This window comes from Carica papaya, chromosome 7, assembly GCF_054855325.1.
Source record: "Carica papaya isolate Zhongbai chromosome 7, ASM5485532v1, whole genome shotgun sequence".
NCBI classification, from domain to species: Eukaryota; Viridiplantae; Streptophyta; class Magnoliopsida; order Brassicales; family Caricaceae; genus Carica; species Carica papaya.
This window is the reverse complement of record NC_142315.1, coordinates 5,263,370-5,289,821: the sequence shown is the minus strand read 5'-3', so window position 1 is coordinate 5,289,821 and position 26,452 is coordinate 5,263,370. Positions and strand designations below refer to the sequence as shown.

Here is a 26,452-nt window from a genome sequence, read left to right as displayed (position 1 = left end):
ATTATATATAAGATTATATTTGATCTCTTTAAATATAGCCTTTATTTGTTCATTCTTGTCAGAGGCATTAGAAAACTACTTTTTTCTGGGAAAAAAATGTATTTGGCAAATAAATTAAGGTTTAGTTCTCGTACTCAATGATGAATGTATTTGGAAATGATTAGGGTATTTGCATATATTGATCAAATCAATGAATGAATGTAATTCAATGCTTGTCCTTTGGTTTTTCTTTTTGAGTAAAACACTACAATGCCTTTCTAATTCTAGCTATGAACATTTTTTCACTCAATTTTAGCTGAATTTTAAAATCTTCTAGTGCCAATTGAAAAGAACATCAATATTTGTAGTTGTGGTTGGCCGGTAGAAGAGAAAAGCTTATGGAAGCTTAGTTCTTCCCCGAGAGAGAAAACCCGGCAATCTGGTTTTCTCTACAAGATGCCTACTCTATATCAGACAAGGCAAAAACTGCAGGTGAGAAATTGTGTGTTAAAAGAAATAACGAAGATTATGTTGACATATAAATATGAGTCAAATTGAGTTCTTTATGAAAATATAAGTAAATGCAAAATAATATCATTACCTGGTTAACTACTGTCTTTTATTTTAGTAAGCCGTTTGCTTGAAGATCATATCAAATAGAGCTTCTGGTGAGAATTCACAAGTTGCCTGAGCCTTAGGTTTTTTCTAGGAGGGAGATGGATTCTGGTGCTTGTAGTGAGAATTCTGGTTGTAGGCTCATGCGATAACCTTTCTTTTCTGTTTATCTCTTTTTAGGTCCTTTTGATTGCATTATAATGTTAATATAATATATATATATATATATATTATTAACATTAAAATTAGATATCTGAAATAAGAGAAGAACTTGTGATGTTTGGTTTTTTGGTTGGTTTGCTTCTGAAAACTTTAAAGCAAAAATTGATATCCACTTGCTTAAAATTGAATTGAAAGGGAAAAAATGGTTTAATGGAACCCATTAAATTGATTGAATTGAATCCATTTTTTTTTTCTGTTAAAACACAATTTCTGCACATTCCTAGACATGGATGACTTTCAATTTAAGAAGTGAGTGATTGGCTTTCGCAAAAAGGGTTTTCTCATATACACTTACGTTTTGAGGACTTGCCAAAGAATGTGTAAATCATCATCTTGAGTTAATTTCCTTACCTAATTATGAATTGATGTTAAGATTAACCTGCCTAATTGTGATAATGACAGAATGCAAGATCAAAGATCCTATGTTTTTTTGTCAAAAAGAAAAAGAAAAAGAAATTGGGCCCTCCAGAATCATCAGAATCTGGCCTGTAATTGAAGACATCGTTAAGGAAATGGAAAATAATTTTTCAAATATTAATTTTTGAGAGAATTTCTCAAATGTTAATTTTTCAGAAGCTTACCATGAAATTATAACACACTCATATTTAGAGCATTGTTTCCATGACATGTCATTGCCTAATATATATACATACATATGTATATGTGTGTGTGTTTGTGTATTGTAGCCCCAAAAGATGTCATCACGAATACAGATTTTTTCCTTTTCTTGATAGAATTAACTACATATATATATATATATGTATACACACACACACACATATATATATATGGTGGAAATTAAAGAAAATGAATAAATATCGTGCACCTCGTTGCTACAAAATTGATAATAGTTCATCCATTGTTTTCTACTTGCATATATCATTTTTTTCTGGTGGTGGGAGTTATTTGCAAAATCTTCAACAAAAGGAGTTTAGAAGTTGACATTCATATGTGAAATTGAGTTATTTAAGAAGGTAATTATTTAATTAAGAATTATAACATTTATATAAATATATATATATATATATTCATCATAGACCAACTGCTTTATTTAGGAATTTGTGGGTTAACGTTGTTGCTCTACATGAAGGTTTTTATCTACATAACGCAATTATGGAAGGATATAAAAAGCTTATCAAACAAAAAAAGTGTTTGAAAATTTATAGCAAAGTAAGAAAAAATTATCAGGCAGAATATAAATTGGTTGATGTAACTCATAAATGTGATTGATGAACTCCTAAATTTTATTTCTATATATATATATTTTTTTTTAATTAAGATTTAGAATGAACCAATTAAAATTATGCATTCTACATCACCTTCATAATCTATCCAAGAGCAATACTTATTCTCTTTCTCTCATAAGAAATAGAAAATCATTACTTGCCCTTCCATGGAGGTAGAATACATAGCAATTTTTGTAACGAATTTTAAATTTAGATGGGTTGAAAATCTATTAAAAAGTTGGTTGTTGGTTGATTCCCTCCAAGAGTATACTCTAAAAATTTGGATGAAACATATTGTTTTACTACTTTAGTCAATCAAAATTACATGGCACATTTTTCTCTTAGTTACCTTTTTCTTTTCAAAAATTGGATTCGGCAAAAATCATCTACCCTCATCACGTTGTGTCAAACAACCAACTTATAGATGCACTGACCTTGATTAAAGTACTTGTGCAAGAACTTTCAAGACAGAATCAATGTATGTGCTGAAACTGTCATTTTATGTGGATTTATTAAGTGATCTCTCGAATTATATTGCTGACAAACGGCATTATCATATATATATATATATATATATATTTAAAGCATTTTTGAAACATCCTAATTCTAATATTATTATTATTATTGGAATTATTTTAATTATTATAATTGATTTATTATGTAATAATTATATAGTTTTAAATTTAGTTTAATTTAATTCAATAAAAATAAAAATAATAATAATAATAATAAAAAATGGTAAAATTATTTTTGAGATTTAATTGAAAACAATTTTAAAAAAAATGGGTGAAAATTTGAATTCTGAAAGTATTTTTGAAAAGAAAATTGAAAATCGGGGGTCAAAATATAATTTAAAAAAATTGTGCCACGTCAGCAGCCCCATCAGCAGCCCTGACCAACCAGGACACGCCGCATGGCAGAGACGCTGACGCGGGAGGCTACGCAGAACGGAGTCACGTGGGCGATCCGCGTGCGTGCGATCGGACGGCTGAGATCCGTTCTCGCGCGCACGGACGGTCCAGATTTATTCTCAATTTAATCGCGATCGGACAGCTCAGATTAAAAGGAGAATGTTATAAATAATCTCATCCACACTCAACCCCAAACCCTAGCTGTGAAAACTCTCACCGGAGAAGACAACCCAGCCGCTGGGGGAACCGATCGCCGCCACCCGCCGCCGCACCGGAGCACTTTTCGGCCGCAAAACTAGGTAAAATTTCTCCCATTGGCTTGGATTTTGATGCTGAACCCACCTGTGGCCAAATCGGAGCCAAACCACCGGTCAATTGGCCGAAAAACGCCGCCGCGAGTTTTATCAATTTTTGCCTCCGATGAGGCTCTTCCCGATTCCCATTCGATGTAATTTTTACACCACTGTGACCACCGACCTTTTCTCTATAGGTTGACCGGAGCAAAACGCTAAATCACGACTCACGCCGGAAGAACTGCCGCACCCGAGAGCTCCGCCGCCGGTAAGTCTCAGTTTTCTATATTTTTTGGCCCACCAAGGGCCCTACGTGTGTTTCTTCGCCGTACCGGAGTTCCGAAATTGGCCGAGGAGGCCTTGGGTCTCATTTGGAATTTTTTGGGGACATGTGCAGATACCGGAAGTGTGTTTCAGTTCCCGAAAAAAAATTCAGGGAATCTAAGGACTACCCGTAGGTACAGTGAAAAACTGATTTTAGACTTCGAATCAAGTAAGGATCACTCACCCTATTTCCTATCACGGAATTAAAGTTTAATAAATGATAAAACGGTATTTTATGAATTAATAGATATGTATAATTAATTAAGGTTGCTAATGGAGTCCGGATCTGATATATTTTCGGACAGTTGCTATTTTAGTTATTTTACAGTTTTAAATGCATTATGGTATCTGATTTATTTATTCTATAGTTTTGAATGCATGAATCACTATTTACTTCATTATGCCTTGATTTTGTGAATCCGATAATATGCCTGCATTGTTGGATGCTCGTTACTGGTTTAAATATTCATGATTATGTGAGAAACAGAAAACTAAGAAAAGAATAGAAAAGGTATGTGAATTGATAAATGGATAAGTCGACAGCCTCACTAGATATCTTGGGAGATGGTGGACGGACTGAGTCCATAGGGAACCCTACCGGGAATGTTGTCTCTCATATTGAACGGGGTATGGAGACTTTAAATGTTTTGGCGCTCATACCGGATGGGATATGGAGACGGCCCGCTTCACCCTCATACCAGACAGGGTATTGAGGTTTATGGTTTTGGCGCCCATACCGGACGGGGTATGGGGACGGCCCTCGAGTTGAGTTATTAAAGTGAATGGTTCACGTGTAGCGGGGACCCCTATGGATCCCCATGGATACTGGTAGGCTGGTAAAAGAGGAAATTTGTTGCCTGATGATTGAAATATTAAAAGTATGATATGTGTTATGTTACAGAGTACGTATGATTTCATGATATTATAATGTTATTATTTTCATAAGTTATTTTCATGAATCTCACCGAGGTAAGTAGACAGTAAAGAGTTTTATTATTGATAAATAATTTGCTATAAATTATGCTCAATTGGTCGTTTTTATTTTCTACCAACCTTTACTTCTGTGACAGTGAGATAGTGTAACATATTTACTGGGCTAGTGTAGCTCATTCCTTACTTAACCATTTCAGATTATGAGCACTTGGTTCCCGAGCCCGTTCCGCAGGAAGACGGCGAGTAGATGCCTAAAGATTTTATAGTTTTCCTTATAGTATTCATTTCTAGTATTTACTTTAGTTAACTTATTCTTTCATACGTTTAATACGTTTTGGTTATTGTGTAAGAGATGTTAATCATAATATTTTATTTTGCTTCCGCACTTAGAATTTTTATATATATGTTTTCGTTTAATTTTCGTGGTCGTTATAGTTGGTATCAGAGCCACGTTCCTCGAATTCATCCCTTACACAATAATACTTAGAGAAATACCAACCGATTAATCGTTACTCAACCTTTCCTTGTGAAATGCAGTTGCTGAGAGATGAGGAGAGGAAGACCTCCACTAAACCGAGCATCCCGGGATGATTCGCTTCGGGAAGACAGAATATTTGAGATGCTAGAAAGAATCGTTGTTGCCCAACAAGGTCAAGAGGAGAGAAAGGAGTTACCCGAACCTCCCCCACTACCACAGATTGAGCCACCACTACAGCGAGCGGATCCCGAGCTACCCCGGCACAAGCCTGCTCCTCCACAGTACCACCCGGCACCACCGCCGCAGTATAATCTGGTGCCCCAGCCACAGTACTGCCTGGCACCGCCACATAACAATCTAGTGCCCCTATTATATCAACAGGTGCCACCACAGGGCCCCTCAGTCTATCCTCAACCCGGCCCAGTCCCTCTTCCACGGGACCCAGCTCCTTCCCTGATTGACCCAGGCTACGTAGAGAGGTACAGGAGACTGAACCATTCCACTTTTGTAGGGGAGTCCTCTTTCGAAGATGCCCAATACTGGTGGCAGAGACAGAGAAGGCTTTCAAGACCTTAGCAGTGGTTCCCGAACAGATGGTTGCTCTTGCTTCCTATATACTGGTGGGGGAAGCAGGTTATTGGTGGGAGCTCAAGCAGACCACCCTGCCTACACCAGTCACTTGGGAGCAGTTCTTAGCAGCCTTTCATGAGGAGTACCTCTCCGAGCACATCCGACATCTAAAGGAGATGGAGTTTGTCCAGCTGGTCCAGGGAAACATGACGGTATCGGAATATACTCGTAAGTTCCTAGAGTTGAGCTGATACTCCCCTGAGACATTGATAGATGAGGGCAGGAAGGCTAGGAGGTTCCAGTGGGACCTCCACCCAGAGATCAAGCAGCACTTATTGGTACTAGAGCTCAAGACATATTCAGCCGTTCTGGCAAAGGCGCAGATCGTGGAGAGGAGTTTCAACACCCTTCCTCAGTCAAACAGGAATCACAGACCCTCAGCTCCATCCCGCATACTAGTACCTACTGCACCTGTCCAACAAAATAAGAGGCCTAGACCGGCGATCCAGGCTCCCCCTCATGCTCTTGGGGCAGTACGTGGCAAGATCTGTAAGCACTGCGGCAGGGATCACGGGGACCGACCATGCTATCGCCTCAACAACACCTGTCGCATATGTGGTAGTGCCCAGCACTATGCGAGAGAGTGCCCGAGGAACCAGAACCAAGGAAGACCTCCTATTCAGGGTAGGGTTTACAATCTCACACAACAGGATGCCGATGCCGACCCGGACGTGGTACAGGGTATGTACACTATCTGTAACCATATTGTTCATGTTTTATTTGACACTGGTGCATCACATTCATTTGTTTCACATATTTTTGCTTTCAAACTTAATGTATCACCTGATAAACTTGATTCAATATTATTTGTGTCTACTGCTGGGGGTGAAACACTATTAGGGGAAGTTGTCTACAGGGCTTGTGCCGTAGAGATAGCAAATAAGAAACTGAGTGTAGACCTAATAGGGTTAGACACGGGGGATTTTGATGTAATTTTAGGGATAGATTGGCTAGCGGTGTATCACGCCACCATAGATTGCTTTAACAAGAAGATTGTATTCAATCCTCCTAATGAAGAGCCATTTACAAATTAATAAAATCATTTGGTACTTATTCCTTGATGGCAAGTTTCCTTAATTTTCAAGTACTTTAACCTTGCTATTTTCTCTAACTAGGCAAGCCCAAGAAGGAAATTTGTATCTAAGAGATTTCAATAGTATGAGACTTTTCAGATGTGTTTTTGGACGAACTATCTAGACTGCCAATGGACAGAGAAGTTGAGTTCACTATAGATCTACAACCAGGTACCCAGCCCATTTCAGTTGCTCCTTACTGCATGAGCCGCGTTGAGATGGAAGAGCTGAGGAAACAGATCACTGAATTGCAAGACAGTGGTTTTATTAGACACAGTGTGTCTACTTGGGGTGTCAGAGTCACTTTTGCCAGAAAGGGAAATGGAACGTTGAGACTGTGTATTGATTACAGAGGATTGAACAAGGTCACGATCAAGAACAAATATCCCTTTCCTAGAATTGATGACCTCTTCGATCAGCTGCAGGGTGCGCAGGTATTCTCTAAAATAGACCTGCAATCAGGCTACCATCAGGTGAAAATAAGAACAGAAGACATCCCCAAAACGGCTTTTTGAACCAGGTACGGACACTATGAGTTCCTGGTCATGCCATTTGGGCTAACAAACGCCCTGACTATCTTTATGGATCTGATGAACAGGGTCTTCAGAGAATTCTTGGATCAATTTGTTATCATGTTCATCGATGACATCTTGGTCTACTCAAAAAGTAGAGAAGAACATGTTCATCATCTAGCCTAAGTTTTGCAGGTCCTCAGAAAAAAAAAACTATATACAAAGTTGAGTAAGTGTGGATTCTGCCTTGAGCAGACCGCCTTCCTATGACACATCATATCGAAGGAATGAGTATTAGTGAATCCCAAAAAGGTTGAAGCGGTACTTGGCTAAGAGAAGTTGACATCAGTTAAGAAAATCCGTAGCTTCCTGGGAATGGCAGGTTATTACCACAGGTTCGTCGAATGATTCTCTAGTCTAGCAGCTCCCCTAACCCGACTCACAAAGAAGAATATCAAGTTTAAGTAGAGTGAGGACTGTGAGAGAAGTTTTTCAGAATTAAAGGAGCGGCAGACCACTGCACCCGTACTGGCTTTACCGAGTGGATCGGGAGGATATACAGTTTATAGTGATGCCTCCTATCTAGGCCTGGGTTGTGTCCTAATGCAGCATAGGAAGGCCATAGCCTATGGGTCCAGACAGTTAAAGAATCATGAGAAGAATTATCCCACCCATGACTTGAAACTTGTCACAATCATACACGCCTTGAAAACCTGGCGCCATTATTTATGCAGAGAGACCTTTCAGATCTATGCCGATAATAAGAGTTTAAAATACATATTCACTCAAAATGATCTCAACATACGTCAGAGAAGGTGGATGGAACTCCTTAAAGACAATGATTATGATATCTTGTACCATCCGAGTAAGGGTAACGTGGTGGTAGATGCTCTCAGCAGGAAAAGTGCAAGTATCTTAGCCCATTTGATGGTTTCAGAACGCAGGTAAATTGGGGCCACACAACAGGTTCGACTTCAGAACCTGAAGAGAATTGCATGTTTGGGCCGTCTGATAGTCCAGCCCGAGATAATATAGAGAATAATAGAAGCTCAGTCAGTCGACCCTGCCCTAGTAGCTCGCAAGATTGATGCAGAACAGGGAGTGAGCTCAGAATTCTGAGTCTCTGCCGATGAGTTACTCCAGTTCCAGGACAGGGTGTGTGTCCCAGATGACAGTGAGTTAAAGAGAGACATCATGATAGAGTCCCATAACGCGAAGTTTGTCATGCATCCCGAAAGCACCAAAATGTACCAAAGCATGCGACCCCAATTTTGGTGGAATGGGATAAAGAGGGACGTAGCTGACTTTGTATCTAAATGCTTGGTATGTCAGCAGGTCAAGGCAGAGCATCAATACCCAGGCGGGTTACTTCAGCCTTTACCGATCCCGGAGTGAAAGTGGGAACATATCACCATGGACTTCGTAACGGGATTACCCAAGGCATGTTCAGGACATAACGCTATCCGAGTAATTGTTGACCTGCTTACCAAGTCTTCCCACTTCCTAGCTACCAGGATGACCGATCCCTTGGACAAGTTGGCAAGAATGTATATCCGAAAAATAATCAAATTGCATAGAGTTCCAGTGACAGTGGTATCCGGTAGGGACCTCAGGTTCACTTCTCGGTTTTAGAGTAGCTTTCAGCAGGCCATGGGAACAAAGCTGTCTCTCAGTACTGCCTTCCATCCTCAGACTGATGGACAATCAGAAAGGACAATCCGTACACTTGATGATATGCTCCGAGCTTGTATCCTTGACTTTGGGGGCCATTGGACGACCATCTACCCCTGTAGAATTTGCCTACAACAACAGCTACCAAGCGAGCATTGGCATGGCTCCGTATAAGGCGTTATATGGGTGCCCATGCTGATCGCCGATTTGTTGGGAAGAAGTGGGCGATAGAAAATTTTTCGGCCCGGAGTTGGTGGAGGAGACCACGTTTAAAATAGTTAAAATCAAAAAGAACATTCAGACGACTCAGAGCAGGCAAAAGAGTTATGCGGATACCCGGAGGAGAGATTTAGCGTTTGAGAAAGGTGACCGGGTGTTCCTTAAGGTCACTCCTTTCAAGGGAATTAGTAAGTTTGGCATGAGGGGAAAACTGAACCCCCAATTTATTTGACCATTTGAAGTCTTAGACAGGATTGGTACTGCCGCCTACAGACTAGTACTACCTCCACAGCTTTCCAAGGTCCACAATGTGTTCCGTGTGTCCATGTTACGTAAGTACAACCCGAACCCCTCTCATGTCTTGGCTCATGAACTGCTTCTACTCCAAGATGACTTGTCTTATGAGGAAGTACCAGTCGGTATCACGGACCAAAAGAGGAAAATACTCCGTAACCGAAAAATATCATTTGTAAAGGTCGTGTGGCAGAACCACACGCCAATGGAGGCTACCTGGGAGTTAGAATCAGACTTTAGAGCTCATTATCCCCATTTGTTCGACCAGGAGTAAGAGGCAAATTTGGGGGACTAAATTTCTTTAAAGGGGAGAGAGTTGTAACACCCTAATTCTATTATTATTATTATTGGAATTATTTTATTTTATTTTATTTTAATTATTATAATTGATTTATTATGTAATAATTATATGGTTTTAAATTTAGTTTAATTTAATTAAATAGAAATAAAAATAATAATAATGATAAAAATGGGTAAAATTATTTTTAGGATTTAATTGAAAATAATTTTGGAAAAAATGGGTGAAAATTCGAATTCTGTGGGTGTTTTTGAAAAGAAAATAGAAAACTGGGGGGTCAAAACGTAATTTAAAAAAATTGTGCCACGTCAGCAGCTCCGTCAGCAGCCTTGTCAGCAGTCCCGGCTAACCAGGACATGCCGCGTGGCAGAGACGCTGACGCGGGAGACCACGCAGAACGGAGCCACATGGGCGATCCGCGTGCGCGCGATCGGACGGCTGAGATCCGTTCCCGCATGCACCAACGACCCAGATCCATTCCCAATTTAATTGTGATCGAACGGTCCAGATTAAATCATGATGGACGACTCAGATTAAAAGGAAAAATTATAAATAGTCTCATCCACACCCAACCCCAAACCCTAGCCGCCAGAGCCCTCGCCGGAGAAGACAACCCAGCCGCTAGGGGAACCGACCGCCGCCACACCGGAGCACTTTTCGGCCGTGAAACGAGGTAAAATTTCTCCCCTTTGCTCGAATTTCGATGTTGAACCCACCTGTGGCCAAATCGGAGCCAAACCACTGGCTAATTGGCCGAAAAAAGCCGCCGCAGATTTTCTCAATTTTTGCCTCCGATGCGGCCCTTCTCGATTCCCATTCGATGTAATTTTTACACCACTGTGACCACCGACCTTTTCTCTACAGGTTGACCGGAGCAAAACGCCAAATCGCGACTTGCACCGGAAGAGCTGCCGCACTCGAGAGCTCCGCCGCCGGTAAGTCTCAGTTTTCTGTATTTTTTTAGCCCACCGAGGGCCCTACGTGTGTTTCTTCGCAGGAACTAGTGCTAGTTTGGCTGAATTCAGCCAAAAACGACCGAAAATAGCCAACCCGAGGCCGATCGCCGCCGTGCCGGAGTTCCGAAATTGGCCAAGGAGGCCCTGGGTCTGATTTGGAGTTTTTTGGGGACATGTGTAGGTATCAGAAGTGTGTTTCAGTTCCCGAAAAAAAATTCAGGGAATCTAGGGACTGCCCGTAGGTACAGTGAAAAATCGATTTTAGACTTCGAATCAAGTAAGGATCACTCACCCTATTTCTTATCACGGCATTAAAACTTAATAAATGATAAAACAGTATTTTATGAATTAATAGATATGTATAATTAATTAAGGTTGTTAATGGAGCCCGGATCTGATATATTTTTGGTCAGTTGCTGTTTTAGTTATTTTACAGTTTTAAATGCATTATGGTATCTGATTTATTTATTCTATGATTTTGAATGCATGAATCACTATTTACTTCATTATGGCTTGATTTTGAGAATCCGATGATATGCCTGCTTTGTTGGATGCTCGTTACTGGTTTAAATATTCATGATTATGTGAGAAACAGAAAACTAAGAAAAGAATAGAAAATGTATGTGAATTGATAAATGGATAAGTCGACAGCCTCACTAGATATCCTAGGATATGGTGGACGGACTGAGTCCATAGGGAACCCTACCGGGAATATTGTCTCTCATACCGGACGGGGTATGGAGACTTTGAATGTTTTGGCACTCATACCAAACGGGGTATGGGGACGGCCCGCTTCACTCTCATACCGTACGGGGTATTGAGGTTTATGATTTTGGTACCCATACCGGACGGGGTATGAAAACGACCCTGGAGTTAAGTTATTAAGGTGAATGGTTCAGGTGTAGCGGGGACCCCTATGGATCCCCATGGATACTGGTAGGCTGGTAAAAGAGGAAATTTGTTACCTGATAGTTGAAATATTAAAAGTATGATATATGTTATGTTACAGAGTGCGTATGATTTCATAATATTATAATGTTATTGTTTTCATAAATTATTTTCATGAATTTCACCGAGATAAGTGGACAGTAAAGGGGTTTTATTATTGATAAATGAATTTGTTATAAATTATGCTTCATTAGTCATTTTTGTTTTCTACCAACTTTTAGTTCTGTGACTGTGAGATAGTGTGACATCTTTATTGGGTTAATGTAGCTCATTCCTTACTTAACCATTTCAGATCATGAGGACTTGGTTCTCGAGCCCGTTCCGCAGGAAGACGGCGAGTAGATGCTTAAAGATTTTATAGTTTTTCTTATAGTACTCATTTCTAATATTTACTTTAGTTAGTTTATTATTTCATACGTTTAGTATGTTTTGGTTATTGTGTAAATGATATTAATCATAATATTTTATTTTACTTTCGCACTTAAAATTTTTATATATACGTTTCCTTTTAATTTTCGGGACCGTTACAATTTTATTGTAATTGATGGATAATACAAAATTGCATATGATTAACAAAAGGCAAGTAAAATAATCTTTTTATTACAGAAGCCAGATATTTCTTTACTTGGGAAAATAAAAATAAATTTACAATCCTATCTTTTTCTTTTAAGTATGAACTTGTCAAGTCTTATAATATTAGATAAAACAGTCAAAAGTTCTATTGTATTTTTTAATTTTTTTTTTTTAAATCAATTTTGAAGTCTTATTTTAACTCTTAATTAATTTTAATAAAACAATTATCGCATCGAATAAATATAACAAACAATTAAACTAATTGTTTGAATTGGATATCGGTTAGAAATTATTTTTTCTATTACAAAGTTCGCTTTCAAGTCTTTCAATCAATCGCTATAACACGGAAAAGCACATTTGCTATCATCTTTCGAACTCAAACTATAAAGTTATATTTTGTACTATTGAGTAGATTATTTAATAAATATATAAATTATTATAAATTACAATTTTTAATATTTGATTATTATTTATGAAATATTAGACTGGTATACCAGTTGAACTAATAGTTAATTGATTGAATTGCTGGTTCATAAATTCATCGTTGAAAAAATTAAATATAAGAAATCAATAATAAGATTACTCCCAATTATATATAACCAATAATTATGAAAATTTATATAAAATAAAAAAAAAATTGGAATTATTTTATCAAGAAGCCCCATGTCGTGATCAAACTTTTAAGATTGTAATTATTAGTATGCTTGAAAATTAATAATATGCAATAAATCTGAAGATAAATAAGTATGAAGTCAACCACCAGACCACACAAAACAAGGCAATAAACATTAAATTAATAAGACAATTGGGAGTTGAAAGGAATTAATTTTTGCCCAAAAGAAAGAGCATTAACAGAGAAGTCAATACCCGAACCATACACAAATTTTGTAGGTTGGCAGAGCGTATGGTGCGTTCTTGACTCCCTCTCTTTAATACTGACACTCTTCAAAATGGTAAATTGTGAAGAAAATTTAAAAAAAAAAAAAAAAAGAAGAAAAATTTGATCGAGTTTGGTGTTGATCGTAAATGAAGTTTGGCAGAAGATGAAGCAGCAATGGAGTAAATAAGCAGAGCAGCTTGATGAGGCCTGAAGCCCAGCATTCATACTTCCCAACTACCCACATTCATTACCCACCACAAAAATCCATTCTGAATCCTTCTGATCTCCATATTTATACTCACTAGACTTACCAAAGAAAAACAGTTGTCTGAGTCTGATGAATGATGATGATGATCATGAAGCAGGACAATTCAAGGCACTTTTAATTTGCTGGACAGTCGTTCCGATAAGGTTATTAACAGTTTCTACAGACTCCATGTTAAGTTTTGCAGATGGCAAGCTGCTTACCAGTATCTGAAATGCTACTGTTATTAACGATCCACTCGAACTGTTACCCAGCACGTTTGAGCTACTTGATGATGCTCCATCGCCCTGCTGGCTCTGCCCGTCTGACGAAATTGTAAACCCTGATGGCAGTAGAGGGATGTATGAGGGATCCTCCCCGCTCATTGCTATGTTTATGGCGTGTAAATCAACAGGGCAATAGACCACAAGTGAGCCTGAAGAGTCTATGCAACTCTCTTGAAGTATCAGCATATTGTTTTGGCTGGTGTTGAACGCCTGGATTAATCAATTTTTTACACTAGTTTAGTTCAATTAATGGTTTGTAGAAGGTATTGAAATGATGATCTGTATCAGAAAGTCTTACTCGAAGCACGGATATGCAGTTTCCAGGATGTGATCCATTCGCAATGTGGGCAACCTCTTGCACTGCATTACCGTTCGAGAGAACATCCCACTACAACAGAGTTAACCCTGTTAATTAATAAAAACTGTCAGGCAGAGTTAAGTCCAAAACTTGTTCTGTGGTGCTTACTTGAGGTCGAGTTCTTTCATCCTTGAAGAAACTGAAAACATTTTGGGGAGAAACTGGAAGCCAAAATGTAGTAGCTGCACTAAAAACGACACCACTGGGTTGGCCAGGATCACTACTCTTGTGTGCGCTGACTCGCACTCCAACTTCATTGAATCCCGAGAGTGTTGTCCAGCGATGGCTACTGGATGTGCTAATGCTGGTGCAGAAGTTGTTAACCATCCTCTGTGCTAGTTTCATCATGCTTCTCTTGCCATCGGGCGATGGAATTACTGTCAAATTAAGCGTGAAGTAAGTCATTTCAATATTGGATTGGGAAAATCATATTAATAATTCATTGAAGAATCAAAATTACCTCCCCCAAGATCACGAGTAGACGTGCCTGATACCATTAGACAAGCAAACCTCTCACACATTCTCTGAATAATGGCCATCCATCTTTCTGCTCCAAATGCTAACCCACTATGAATCAGCTCTCTATAAAGCCTATGCACGGCTGTTTTGTCTTCAATTTCCACATGTTCTACCCATGTAACCTATTTCAAATGAAACCGTTACTTGGGAACTAAGATAGTATTATACACGCACATACACACACATATAAGAGAAACTAAAGTGGTGCAGTAGAGAAGGAAACCTTGCAGTAACCATTAGGCATGTCTTGAATCAAGCACCCAGAAGGAAGCCTACGAGATGGACACTGAGAAACAAATTGGGCAAAATCGTAAGACACATTTACTATAGCCCACGAACCCTGTTCTACTTGCCGACAATATCTCAGAATACAGAACTCCCTGGTGGCCACCAGGGGTGAAAGCACCTGCAACTCTTCATACATCTGCAATGGTGTCCTTTCTTTTAATGATAAATAAAATTCCCCAATGCAGAAACCAAAACCAAAGAAGAAACAAAAGAAAAAGTGGTGGATGATTATATTACCAACTGCAATGAACCAGCTCGAGAACCCATCATCCCAGATGAAAGCACTTCCATTGTTTTTGCCATGGAAACCATGGTGGGGAAAAGCTCTACCCATTTGTTCTGCAAAACTTAAAGATTTTTAAAGGAACCCTTTTTCCCATTTGCATCATAAACAAAAGGGTGTTAAAGAAGACACATACACAGTCCATAAACATGTCAACTAGTGCCAAAGCATTCATGATAACAACACCGGAATCTCTTGATGCTTCAATTCGAACATTAGGGTTCTTCAAGTGAGCATTAGCTCTTGGAAACATCCTGTGGTAACTTTCGAGATCTAAAACATCTCTGCCATCATGACTCGACTTAACCCACAAGGGTTCATTAGTTTGCAGAAGCCTAAGTAATTCCTCCATGGCATTGGCTGCAATATCAGCCATTAAAGACTTGTCCATGTCGGAAATAACCAAATGCTGGAACGGTAAGTTTGGCTGATCAGTCGAAGAGCTGCATGGAAGCAGATCAAGATCAAGGGAAGGACCGTTAAACCCTTGGCTATTAAGAGTGGCAATGGACAAATCCAGTGAGGACATGTGAAGAGGCTGTACTGGTGGGAGTTGAGTTATGGGTCTCCCTATGTATTTTGCAGCAATGGAAGACACTCTATCAAGCTGCAAATCACATAAACTTCATCAAACAATACTACCCATTATACAAAAGTATGATATTAAATTGTATAAACTTGTCAATTACCTCTTCTCTCAACTGGGCATTCTCCATTCGCAGTTTATGTTCGTCGAAATAGGAATCTTCAGTGACAGGAGGCCCGCCACAAGACGGGCATATGACATTCTTTAGTGCCTCTCTGATTGCTATATTCTCGCATCGGATCTTGTCGTTCTCAGCCCGGAGAGCACAGTTATCGGCTCTTTCGTGTTGGGCCTGAGAGAGAATCATCATTTTTTAACATTATCAAGAAGAAGAATCCTTGTTTTGTTAAGGTCGATCATTACAACAAAGCGCAATATACTACGATGACTCAACACAAAACAAAGAGAAAAATAATATTAATCAGAACCAGACAGAAGACATAGGAAAGAACCTTCATCTGGGTTCTCCTGTTTTGGAACCAGAACTTGATTTGCCGAGGTGCTAAACCCAACTCTCTACTCAACTGTAATCTCTGCTTTTCATCTGGGTGTGGACAGTCCTTGAACGTTCTTCATTCAAAATAATAATCCAAACAAAGCGACAGCAGAAATCGCACGAACAACATTAAATTTTTGTATTAAAAATATAAGAATGAAAGAAAAGAAGCCAAACCAATCAAATATCAATCGTCATCAGAAGCCAAAAGGCAAAACAAAACTCTCCCATAAAACAAGCGTATAAAAGACAAAAAAAAAAAAAAAGTAAGTTCCTGAATTGTAATAAGAATAAGAAGACTTACGATTCAAGTTTCTGAATCTGGTGAGCGGTGTGACGATGGTATCGTTTCTTCCTCCTCTGGGGGTCTGAAGCGTCATGGTCTCCGCCTGACCCACTCCCTCCTCCACTTCCGTACTCCATGAAATGATATAATCTTCTTAGAGTACCTAAAATGAGTGCATTCGTCTCTCTGCTTCCATTACCGTCGCTACTGGTACCACAAACAAGACAGAAAGTAACCTAAAACGAAAAGAAAAAAAGAGAAAGAAGACGAGAACCGTATGCAAGGATGAAGACCCAGAAAAAATGAGTAACTCTACTGGAAGAAGAAGAAAAAAAGATTTCTGAAAGTGGGTTGTGAGAAAAAAGGCATTGGCTTTGAATGACAAATAAGCATGTTTCATTGGAAGAGAAACGGCCGAAAATTCAAAGATATTCGCATGATTTTGGCGAGTGAGTTCAGGCACCAAATGATATTGAAAAATCAGGCAGTAATTAAGTCAGTATGAAAGAGAGAGAGAGAGAGAGAGAGAAGAGAGAGAGGAGCGGCCACCCTCCCCACCCTCTCCACTAAAGCCACTACTACTCGATCGGCTACTACTAACAAATACTGTGCATTGATTGAGTATGAACACACACACTTTCTCTCTCTATCTGTCTAATCGTACGTGAAAGAAAAGTATGTAACTGATGGGTTTTAAAGCATTTGACGCTATGAGAGAGAGAGAGAGAGAGAGAGAGAGAGAGAGAGATGGGCCTTTTAAATTCTCTCTGTTTCAGACTCACCATATTGGAGGGCGAACCCTTTGTTTCTTCTCTCTCTAAATTAAGACCTTCCTTCTCTAATTTTTCTACACCATAACAACTCACAGCCAGGTGTACACAACAGAGAAAACAGAAACTTCGGTTACGACGAGTTTCTCGCCGGCACCGGCACGCCTGTTCGCCGGAGTTTCTTTCTTGTCTCCGGCGTTTGGCAAATTTGCATGTATCCTATAAATGACAAAACTAACCTTTTTGCTTTCTCTGTCTCTGGCCTTTCTACTTTATACAATCTATCTACAAGGAGGGAAGGTGGAAAGTCAAAGTTGATACCTTTTTGGGAGGGCGTAATTCTCTACAATTGGCTTTTTGTAAGATTTTCCCATCAAATTATTTCCTTGTTTAAAAATTAAAATCCTTTTTTTTTTTTTTGTTTTTCCTTCAACTTTTAAGATTTAATTAAAAATGTTTTCCATTTAAAGATGTTTCTCCTAATAAAATTTAGTACCCATTAAAGAAACAATTTATTGAAAAATAATTAATTACTCTACATTTACAAAACCAAAATCATAACCATATCTATATATCTAAAACATCACATGTTAATTATTTATTTCTTAAAATTTTAAGATAAATTTAAATATAAAAATAAAATTAAAATAATAATATATAATAATTATTTAAATATAAAATTATTAAAGTTTTGATATTCATAAATAATTATCTTTTTAAGTTTTTAAATATAAAATTTCAATTTAATTTTTATTTTATTACAAATATATATATATAATAGTTATATCTATTTAACTTTTTAATAAAATTAATAATAGATATAATTATCTATTTTAATTTGTAAATATAAAAATATAATTAAAGTGATATGTTTATAATAATTATATATTTAATTTAAATAAAAATAATTTTTAGTTAATTATAATTTCTTTAATTATGTATTATATAAACTCTTGATTACTTATTTCTCTACCCACACATCATTCATTTTGTAATTTTTTCAATAAAAATTAAGTTATAATAGGTGTTGATATGATCTTACTAAAATATTTAAAAATATATCTTTTAGATTTTCATTTAAAATATTTTTAATTTTATATCGTTTATATAAAAAAAATAGCACAATAAAATTTTTAAATTATTTATAATAAATTAATCCACTAAATAAGATTATCATTTTAATATGATTTGATAATATATAATTAGAATTAAATTATTACAAATAAGTTAAAAATAAAAATTTTACTAATTATAATGTAAACATTAGTCGTAGTCTAAAATAATATAGAATAAATATAATATTCCTTTCATTTTATGTATTTAATTCTATTAAAATAGTAACATTTATATATCATAATAAGCTTTTGGTATAACATGTAAATAAATTTTTTGAGAAAATAACTTTTTTTTTTTTTATAATGATAAGATTTATATTATTGTGCCCAAAAAATAATGAAACGATTCCATGTAGATATGTCAAACCAAGGAAAGTCCGGTCCACTTGGTTCGGCAAAAGGTAATACCACGAACCGGATTTTGGGCCGGAAAGCCACCCAAGGAGAACTTAAGCCCAACCCGAACCGGGGTCCAGGCTCGTAAGAAAAATAAATGGGTTCGGGTTGGCCCATTTTGGCGATCATTTCAAATCTTCTAATTCAACTTATTTCTCAATTTAATAACTTAATTTATCAATTAAAAGAAATAAAATTATATTTTGCTAATATTTATACTGTGAGTGGGGAGTAAAAGTTTTTCTCCAACTAATAATGAAGATATTCATGATATATTATATAACAATTTTAAATTAAAATTAACTTCGATGTTTATGTGAAAATCATCTTTCGTTCTTTAGTTGTTCGATCTTCTGTTAAAATCTAGGTAAAATTAGTGCAAATTTTGATTTATATCTCAGCATTATATAAGAATTTCTTAGGTAAACAATTATATGTTCTCCGAAAAATATATAAAAAGCATTATATATAAGTTTCTAAAAATAATATTTCAAATTTGAGGTGCATTATATCTTTAATTTTTCTTAATCTGACTAATTCACTTTGACAATTACATTTTTTATGCACTTTTAAATTACCAAAACATTGCAAGTAATTCAGATGAAGAAAAACAATGTAGTTAATAAATAATTTATTCAACAACATCTTCTCTGGACGTCATAAAACCCCCTTTACATTTTCTCTCTCCCCAAACAGCCTCCTAATTTTGGTTTTCCGAGTCACCAAACACGCCGCTTAAAATCGAAGACCCGACGCTGATCACAGACACAGACGGTACAGTACCAGAAGCATCACCATTACAGTTATTATCCCCGACGTTTCCCCCGCCATTTCCATCACCCATTAGATTCTGCACAAAACTCTGACCAACCTGCTGAGCTGCTCCTTCTACAAATCCTTGAACCGCAACGTTCGCCAAATCATTTCCAGGTCCATTAGCAACACCCATCTGCTGAGTTGAGTTTATGCTTCCCGTACTCTGGCTATGGCCGTAATAAATCATCCCTCCAGGCCTCTGCACGTCGAGCGTTGACTCCGTTAGAATATAAATAATTAATTATACTCTTTGCTATCAGTTTAAATTATTTAATATGATATCGAAGTTAGAGGTTTCATGTTTAAAACCTGGGTCACCTGTGTCCGAGCTGGGGTTATATTTGTGGCGGTGGCACAGTCGAGATGAGCGTCGAAGCCGCAGGGAGCGCATCGATATAGCCAGTGGTTTGTGCCGATCTTACGGCAAATATCGCAAGAGAAGCCATGAGTATTATAAGGAGGGTGAAAGGTAAGTTGGAGTTGATGAGGGTGAGAAGAATGGAAGAAAACGAGAGGCTTCGAAGCGCAGAGCATGTGAAGATCGAAGTCGCAGAGAGCGCAGTGATAATTAAAGCCGTGGCCACGGCGACCGCAAGCGTCGCAGTTGAATAATGCGCCGGGATAGGTGGGGACAGGGAGGAGGGTAAGTGGGTGGTCAGGTTGGTGAGCGGGATGGTTGATGAGTTGGGGCATGTTGGCGCAGGAAGTATGGAGAATGAAGTTGCAGAGCTTGCAAGTATAGAGCCATGTGAACTGCTGGGTTTGGAGTTTGCAGGCTGAACATGGCTGAGCGGTTGTTGATAGGGCTAGCTCTAGAGGGTGAGGATGGCTGAAATGATTGATGTACGGGTCATGGCTCAACTGCCCCATATCATTCTCTCTGAGGAATATACAAACTGACGAGGAAGATGAATGAAGATGAGAAGCAAGGTGACAGAGATTATGAGGAAGAAGATGATAAGAGACATAGCTCGTTGACTACGGAAGGTTGGTGAGTCAACGCAACGCGTTTTGGCGCTGAGGTCAACGCTGGTTTTGGTCGTCGGCTTAATGTATCAATACAATGGGCAATAAGACCATCCAAAACTTAAATTTAATATAAATTGATTATATTTAGAAAATAATAAACTAATTAGGAATAGATATAAAATATAATTTTGTATAGATTAACTTTTAACAAAATTATCATATGATAAGAGAGGAGCAATTCAAATATCCAAGTTATATTTTTTATATATAAAAAAAAAAAGACAAGTTGGAGTACTTGGTAACTTATACATTCAATCAAAGGATTATTATATTACATATAATTAGATATGCTATGTTTACATAAGAGATACCCTTTTTTTTTTTTCCTACTTAGAATGAGATTATTTTCATCAAATTTAATTAATAAAGTAAGCTATATTTTTTGAAAATCTTATAACTACTATAAGTTAGATAACTACTATAAGTTTAGAATATAAAATAAAATAAATAATAAATGTCTACATATGATAATATATGAGAAATTACATTACCAATTAAATAAAATTTTATCAACATGCATCTAGAATATTTCTATTTTGATATATGAGACTAAGAATTGCTTAGTGTTAGGAGTTATTCTCCACATGAATGTTTTATAAAAAAAAAATACTTCAAATTAGAAAAAAAAAAAAGATAAGAAAGAATATAATATGAACATATTATTATCTACGACGATAAATTAATAATGGATGAGTTACGTTTAGATGGATTGTTAAAGGACGAGATGAATCCTAATTTTTAATAATAGATTTTGTGACTATCATTGTAAAAGCTCAAAAATAAGAAAATAAAATAATATTAAAATTTATTAATTTACAGAATTAGTTTAGGATTTAGGGTTACATTCCTTATCCAGTTTGATTGAAACGCTCAATAAGGTTACGAAAATGCCCTTAAAGAACATAAATGAAAAAATGTAATTCAGAAAATCTATGTAATCAACCTCCGTTGCACAACTAGAGAAACTGGAGGTAACGTTCTATCTAGTTTTTTTACTGTTTAGGATCCGAGTTTTGGTCGTCATAATATGAAATGATTAATAATAAAAAAGTGAGCTACACTACCTTAGTAAGAATATCAACACCTTACCACTAATATAGAAAATCAAAGGTTTATAAAAATTGTAAAATAACGAATGGAACACATTTTTTTTTTTCTTAAGTAAATTCATTTAACTAAAAATATTTATTTCTCACTCACCTATAAATTCCCAAATGCCATTTATGAAGATAATGATCAGAATAGTAATTTGCATTTTGCATTCTAAAAAACCAACAGTAATTAATATTTACCATTTTTACCTACTTACCGATGTCGTTGGGGGTCCATAGGGGTCTCCACTACATGCGGACCAAACATTCATATAATTATCAAACGACCGTCCTCATAGCCCTTACAATAATGGGCGTCAAACATGGTGGTCTTTATATCTCGTCCGGTAATGAACGTAACAAAATCAATTCCTAACCCATTCCGATATGTCTGATCTCATGACAGAGACCCTAGTCAAACCTTCTTGCCTTCTTATCTTTATCTGTCATACTCTTAGGAGAGTACTGGCCTAACTTTAGGAATTTTCGAGCATATTCTGATACTAACAATTTTTTATGGATCAGGTATACAAACTACATCTCCTTCATATGTCGAAGGTGTTCTGTAAGGTATTCAACATTGAAGGCTGTCAGAAACTATTCCCAGGTGACTATAGTGGGTAGAGTAGCCTGCTTCAGTTGCCGCCAACACACTGCCTCACCTAGAGCATGTAAGTGGTAAGAACAACCTTCTGTTTGGGGACTACTCTAAGGGTTGTGAAGGCCTTCTCTATCTCTGCTAACTAGTATTTAGCTTCTTCAAAAGTGGATGTCCATATAAAAGTGGATGGATTGAGTCTCTTATACATCTCCATGTAGTCCGGGTCTATCATGTGTGGAATTGGGTCCTGTTGAAGGGGAATTAGATTATGTTGGGGAGGAACCGGGTGACCCTATGGCAGCACCAAGTTCCGAAGAACGTGACTTTGATACTAATTTTAAAAGGACAGAAATAGAGAAATAAAATAATATTAAAATTTATTAATTTATAGAAACAGTTTAGGATTTACGGTTACATTCCTTGCATAATTTGATAAAAATGCCAAATAAGGTTATGAGAATGTCCTTAAAGAACATAAATGAAAAAGTGTAATTCAGAAACATATGTAATCAACATTTGGTGCGTGACTAGATAAATGAGAGACAACCTTCTAGCTAGTTTTCTTATTGTTCAGGATCCAAATTTTAGTTGTCCTGATCTAAAATGATTAATAATAAAAGAACAAGCTACTCTAGTTTAGTAAGAATATCAATGTTTTACTATTGATATGAAAAATTAAAGGTTTGTAGAAATCGTAAAATAACTAATGAAACTTATTTTTTTTCTTAAATAAATTTATTTAACTGAAAACATTTATTCATCATTCACTTACAAATTCTCAAATGTCATTTATAAAGATAAGGATCAGAATAGTAATTCGCATTATACAATCTAAAAGACCAACAATAATTAATCTTTACTTTTTTTACCTATATATTGATGTCGTTGGTGGTCTATAGGGGTCTCCACTACACGTGGACCAAACATTCATTCAATTAATCAAACGGTCATCCCCATACCCCGTCTGGTAATAAGCATCAAACATACCACTACCTCTATACCTCGTTTGGTAATAAGCATAATAAAACTGATTCTCAACTCCTTCCGGTATGAAACTTTTTAGTCTCGTTCGACTGAGGGTATCATCCACAGTAGGGTTTGTCTCATGTATCAGGTCCGTATACCTTTTTCATGACACCCGATAAGCCCTTTAATTTAACAATATTGCTTATACATACAAGTTTCTATTACTATCTAGTCACTAAATACGTGCATAACTCATATTTCGCAATTATAAAAAAATGAACATTCAGTTAATGCAGTGATATAAATTATAACTCATCGTTTCAAGAAACATAATTAAGGCATTTGTTGTAAACTAATATAACAGAATAAAAATAACAATGATTTAAGTAAACTGAATAGATAAGAAAAATAAAAATAAATTAAAGTACACTAAGATAGAAATGAAGTAACGGTAAACAATTAAGGAAATAGACAATACAGATAAATTAGGAATAATTATAAACTAACAGGTTACTAGCTCCATCGACAACCTATATTTAATTAATCATGGGATCGCTAACTATTTATAATTCTCCGTTTATTATTAATTTGACTTTAATTTAACTGTAAAAAGAGAAATTGTGAGGGATTCTTACCCTAAGTCGGTGTTCGAAACACCGCATTTTTCATTATATTTGATGGTGGTTCCTATTTCTTTAATTTCTTGAACTTTTTCTGTTAAAATCAAAAATTTTGTCAAATAACATGAAAATATGCAAAAAATGGCCAAAAAGGGCAAAAAATCTCACAGGTGGCCGGTTTAAGGTTCCGACACGGCGGCGCCTCCATGCTCCGCTGTCGGTTCTGCCTTCTACGATGGCTCTTTCTCTCGTTCATGCTAGTTTCGACCAATTTTGGGTGAAAACCTGCTCAATTCGTGGTTAGGCAGCGCCTATTAGTGAAAAAATAAAGAAAACTGAAGCTTACCGGTGGTTCTGGCTCTCTGGTGCGATGGCTCCACCGAGCTTCGTTGCTTTTTCCTCGCAGTCGTGAATTTTCTTCAACTACCATGCACTGAAAAGCATGTTAGATGGCCTACGACTGAGAAATGGAATAAACGGAAAAGAATTTCAAGTTCACCATAGCGTTTTAATGTTCTGGCACGGTGATGTCGGCTTTCCTCCAGTGGCTAGTTTGCTTTTTGGCCACTCTTCTTCTTCTCTGGTGGTCTTGGCGACTAGAGTTAGGGAGCCCAAGTAGAGAGGTTTAAATACCTCTTTGCCTTCAATCTGGGTTGTTCGTGCAGGGACACGTGGAGCAACAAAGACCGTTCGATTACGCCTAATGGAGGAACGTATTTGAACCATCCGATTGGAGACATGTTTGTCATTCAATCAAGCCTATTAAGGAAATCAATCTTGACTGTTCACGCGTGCGGGAGTGGCCCTGAGCCATTCAATCGACCTGTCACACGGATTGCCCGGGCGACTTTCTGCATGGAACCGTGCTGGTGTGTTTGTCACATAGTGCATGATGTTTGTCATACTGCTGACGTGGACATCCTACGTGGCTACATTTTCTCTTTTTATGATTTGACCCATGTTTTTCAACTTTTCTTTTAAATATATGATCCCCTTACTTACAATTTGGTCCTATATTTTTAAAAATTGTTCCACACGCGTCCAAAATACATATAACTCAAAAATTCTAAAAGAAAATAAAAATTAAAAATTTTCATATTTATTATTTAGAATAAATTTTATCATTCTGAGCCTAAATTATAGACTCGGGGTGTTACAATCATTGCATTAACCATAGATAATAAACCTCAGTCCTCCACATAGATCGCATATAATAGTGAGGTTTATGAAGGTTAATCATAAAAGAAGAAAAAAAAAAGAAAATAAAGGAGATCAATTTTTTTTATAATTGAAATTTTTAATATATTGTGACTATCTTAATTAAATAAATCTAATTGTCACATAATGTTCATTTCACTACTTTTTTAGTGCATTATAAGTTGGTAGTAACTGACATAATATATGATTCAATGAATTTTAGAGTTTAGTTTATTAATATATTAATACGCACACAACTTTTAGATAATACTATATTTTTGTTTATTGTAACTTTCTAAACTAATGAAAAATGTCTTTCCCAATAACTCATATGATTTGGTTAAAGATGTAATGTTGAGTTATAAATTAAAGATTTATATGTATTTAAGTTAATATGTGACTTCAATAGCACACTTGACTTTAATTCTGAGTGCATAAAGTGTATAAATATTATAACAAATCAATGTAATTATACATCGAAATTCGAAAAGTATTTGTTTCGTGGTATAAAAGTTTGTGCAGTAAATGACTTGAGTTATTCATCAGTGAAACATAAATATAATCTTAAATTATTAAAATTTATAAATAACTATTTAACTGAATGGTTAATATGCGAGTTCGGGTCAGCATATGCTCTAATATATATATTTATTTAAAAATTATATTATGTTGTTTGATATTTTTGTAGTATCTAATTAATTAATGTATAAATTTACTCAAAAGAATTATTAAAATTTATCTTATCTTACTTTGTTTCTCTAATTGAATATCAATTTAATTTTAAATTACTACTTTAAATGAAAAAAAATGGCGAATACAATAAAATGTGTTAATTGTGCAAGTAATAAAGTATTAAATAAGTATTGTTCTTGACATAACTTATAATTAATTATACTTATACTTTATCTGAGAGATCTAAATAACGATATTTAGTGATAACTAATCTAAAAAATAAATTAAATATTAAATTACCAATAACTTAATTGAATAATTCCAAAAAATGAAAGATGTTGATGGATTAATTTTACATAAATCACCTACAAACACTTCATACCATATTTATATTTTCTTCTTTTGGAAATATCTTTCTCATAAAAAAAAATCAAACAATGATTTAATTACATTTATTGCTAATTCTCTATCTGTCAACAATGTGATTAGTACATGTCCAAAATATTGTCAACTATGTGATTAATACATGTGCAAAATATCTTAGAGTTGCTATTGGGAGACCGTTGAATTAATTGACTCTACCTAAAACTATTTTTAAAACCTTAATAAATGATTAATAAATTCCAAATAAAAAAATTTATCGCAAATATTGTGAGAGACTCGAGCAAAAAAATATGAGTTGAGTATAAAAGAACGAGAAAACTTTTATAAGTCACAAACATTTCATTTTCGATACAGGATTAAAATATCATACTATCTTTTGGTCGTTTTCAAAAAAATAAATTCAAATTAGAAAG

At 36.1% G+C, this 26,452-nt stretch overlaps 2 protein-coding genes across 3 annotated transcripts; both read right to left on the bottom strand.

Annotated features, from left to right (window-relative positions):
• Positions 1-12,926: 12,926 nt before the first annotated feature.
• HDG11 (homeodomain GLABROUS 11) lies at positions 12,927-17,126 on the bottom strand. The gene is made up of 10 exons (XM_022052135.2): positions 16,401-17,126; positions 16,053-16,170; positions 15,704-15,892; positions 15,151-15,621; positions 14,969-15,070; positions 14,667-14,867; positions 14,385-14,565; positions 14,033-14,301; positions 13,865-13,954; positions 12,927-13,776 (listed from the first exon to the last, which is right to left on the bottom strand). Exons 1-10 carry the CDS (start codon positions 16,517-16,519, stop codon positions 13,390-13,392), a joined length of 2,127 nt encoding a protein of 708 aa, XP_021907827.2. The 5' UTR covers positions 16,520-17,126; the 3' UTR covers positions 12,927-13,389.
• A 2,138-nt stretch (positions 17,127-19,264) lies between these two features.
• Positions 19,265-20,426, bottom strand: LOC110822026 (protein VACUOLELESS GAMETOPHYTES-like). 2 transcript variants are annotated; one of them, XM_022052030.2, is made up of 2 exons: positions 19,789-20,426; positions 19,265-19,678 (listed from the first exon to the last, which is right to left on the bottom strand). In XM_022052030.2, exons 1-2 carry the CDS (start codon positions 20,347-20,349, stop codon positions 19,364-19,366), a joined length of 876 nt encoding a protein of 291 aa, XP_021907722.2. In that variant the 5' UTR covers positions 20,350-20,426; the 3' UTR covers positions 19,265-19,363. The 2 variants fall into 2 exon arrangements, with proteins under 2 accessions (XP_021907722.2, XP_088064478.1); XM_088208352.1 differs by having other exon boundaries at positions 19,798-20,426.
• Positions 20,427-26,452: the final 6,026 nt, after the last annotated feature.

Excerpts from the sequence above, each read along its gene's own strand:
- HDG11 (XM_022052135.2), bottom strand. The coding sequence starts at position 16,519 with ATGGAGTACGGAAGTGGAGGAGGGAGTGGGTCAGGCGGAGACCATGAC. Across the intron at positions 16,171-16,400 it reads CAGATTCAGAAACTTGAATC|AACGTTCAAGGACTGTCCAC; the intron begins GTAAGTCTTCTT and ends TTTTGAATGAAG. Across the intron at positions 14,566-14,666 it reads TGCCTAATGGTTACTGCAAG|GTTACATGGGTAGAACATGT; the intron begins GTTTCCTTCTCT and ends CATTTGAAATAG.
- LOC110822026 (XM_022052030.2), bottom strand. The coding sequence starts at position 20,349 with ATGGGGCAGTTGAGCCATGACCCGTACATCAATCATTTCAGCCATCCT. Across the intron at positions 19,679-19,788 it reads CTCGGACACAGGTGACCCAG|AGGCCTGGAGGGATGATTTA; the intron begins GTTTTAAACATG and ends CTCGACGTGCAG.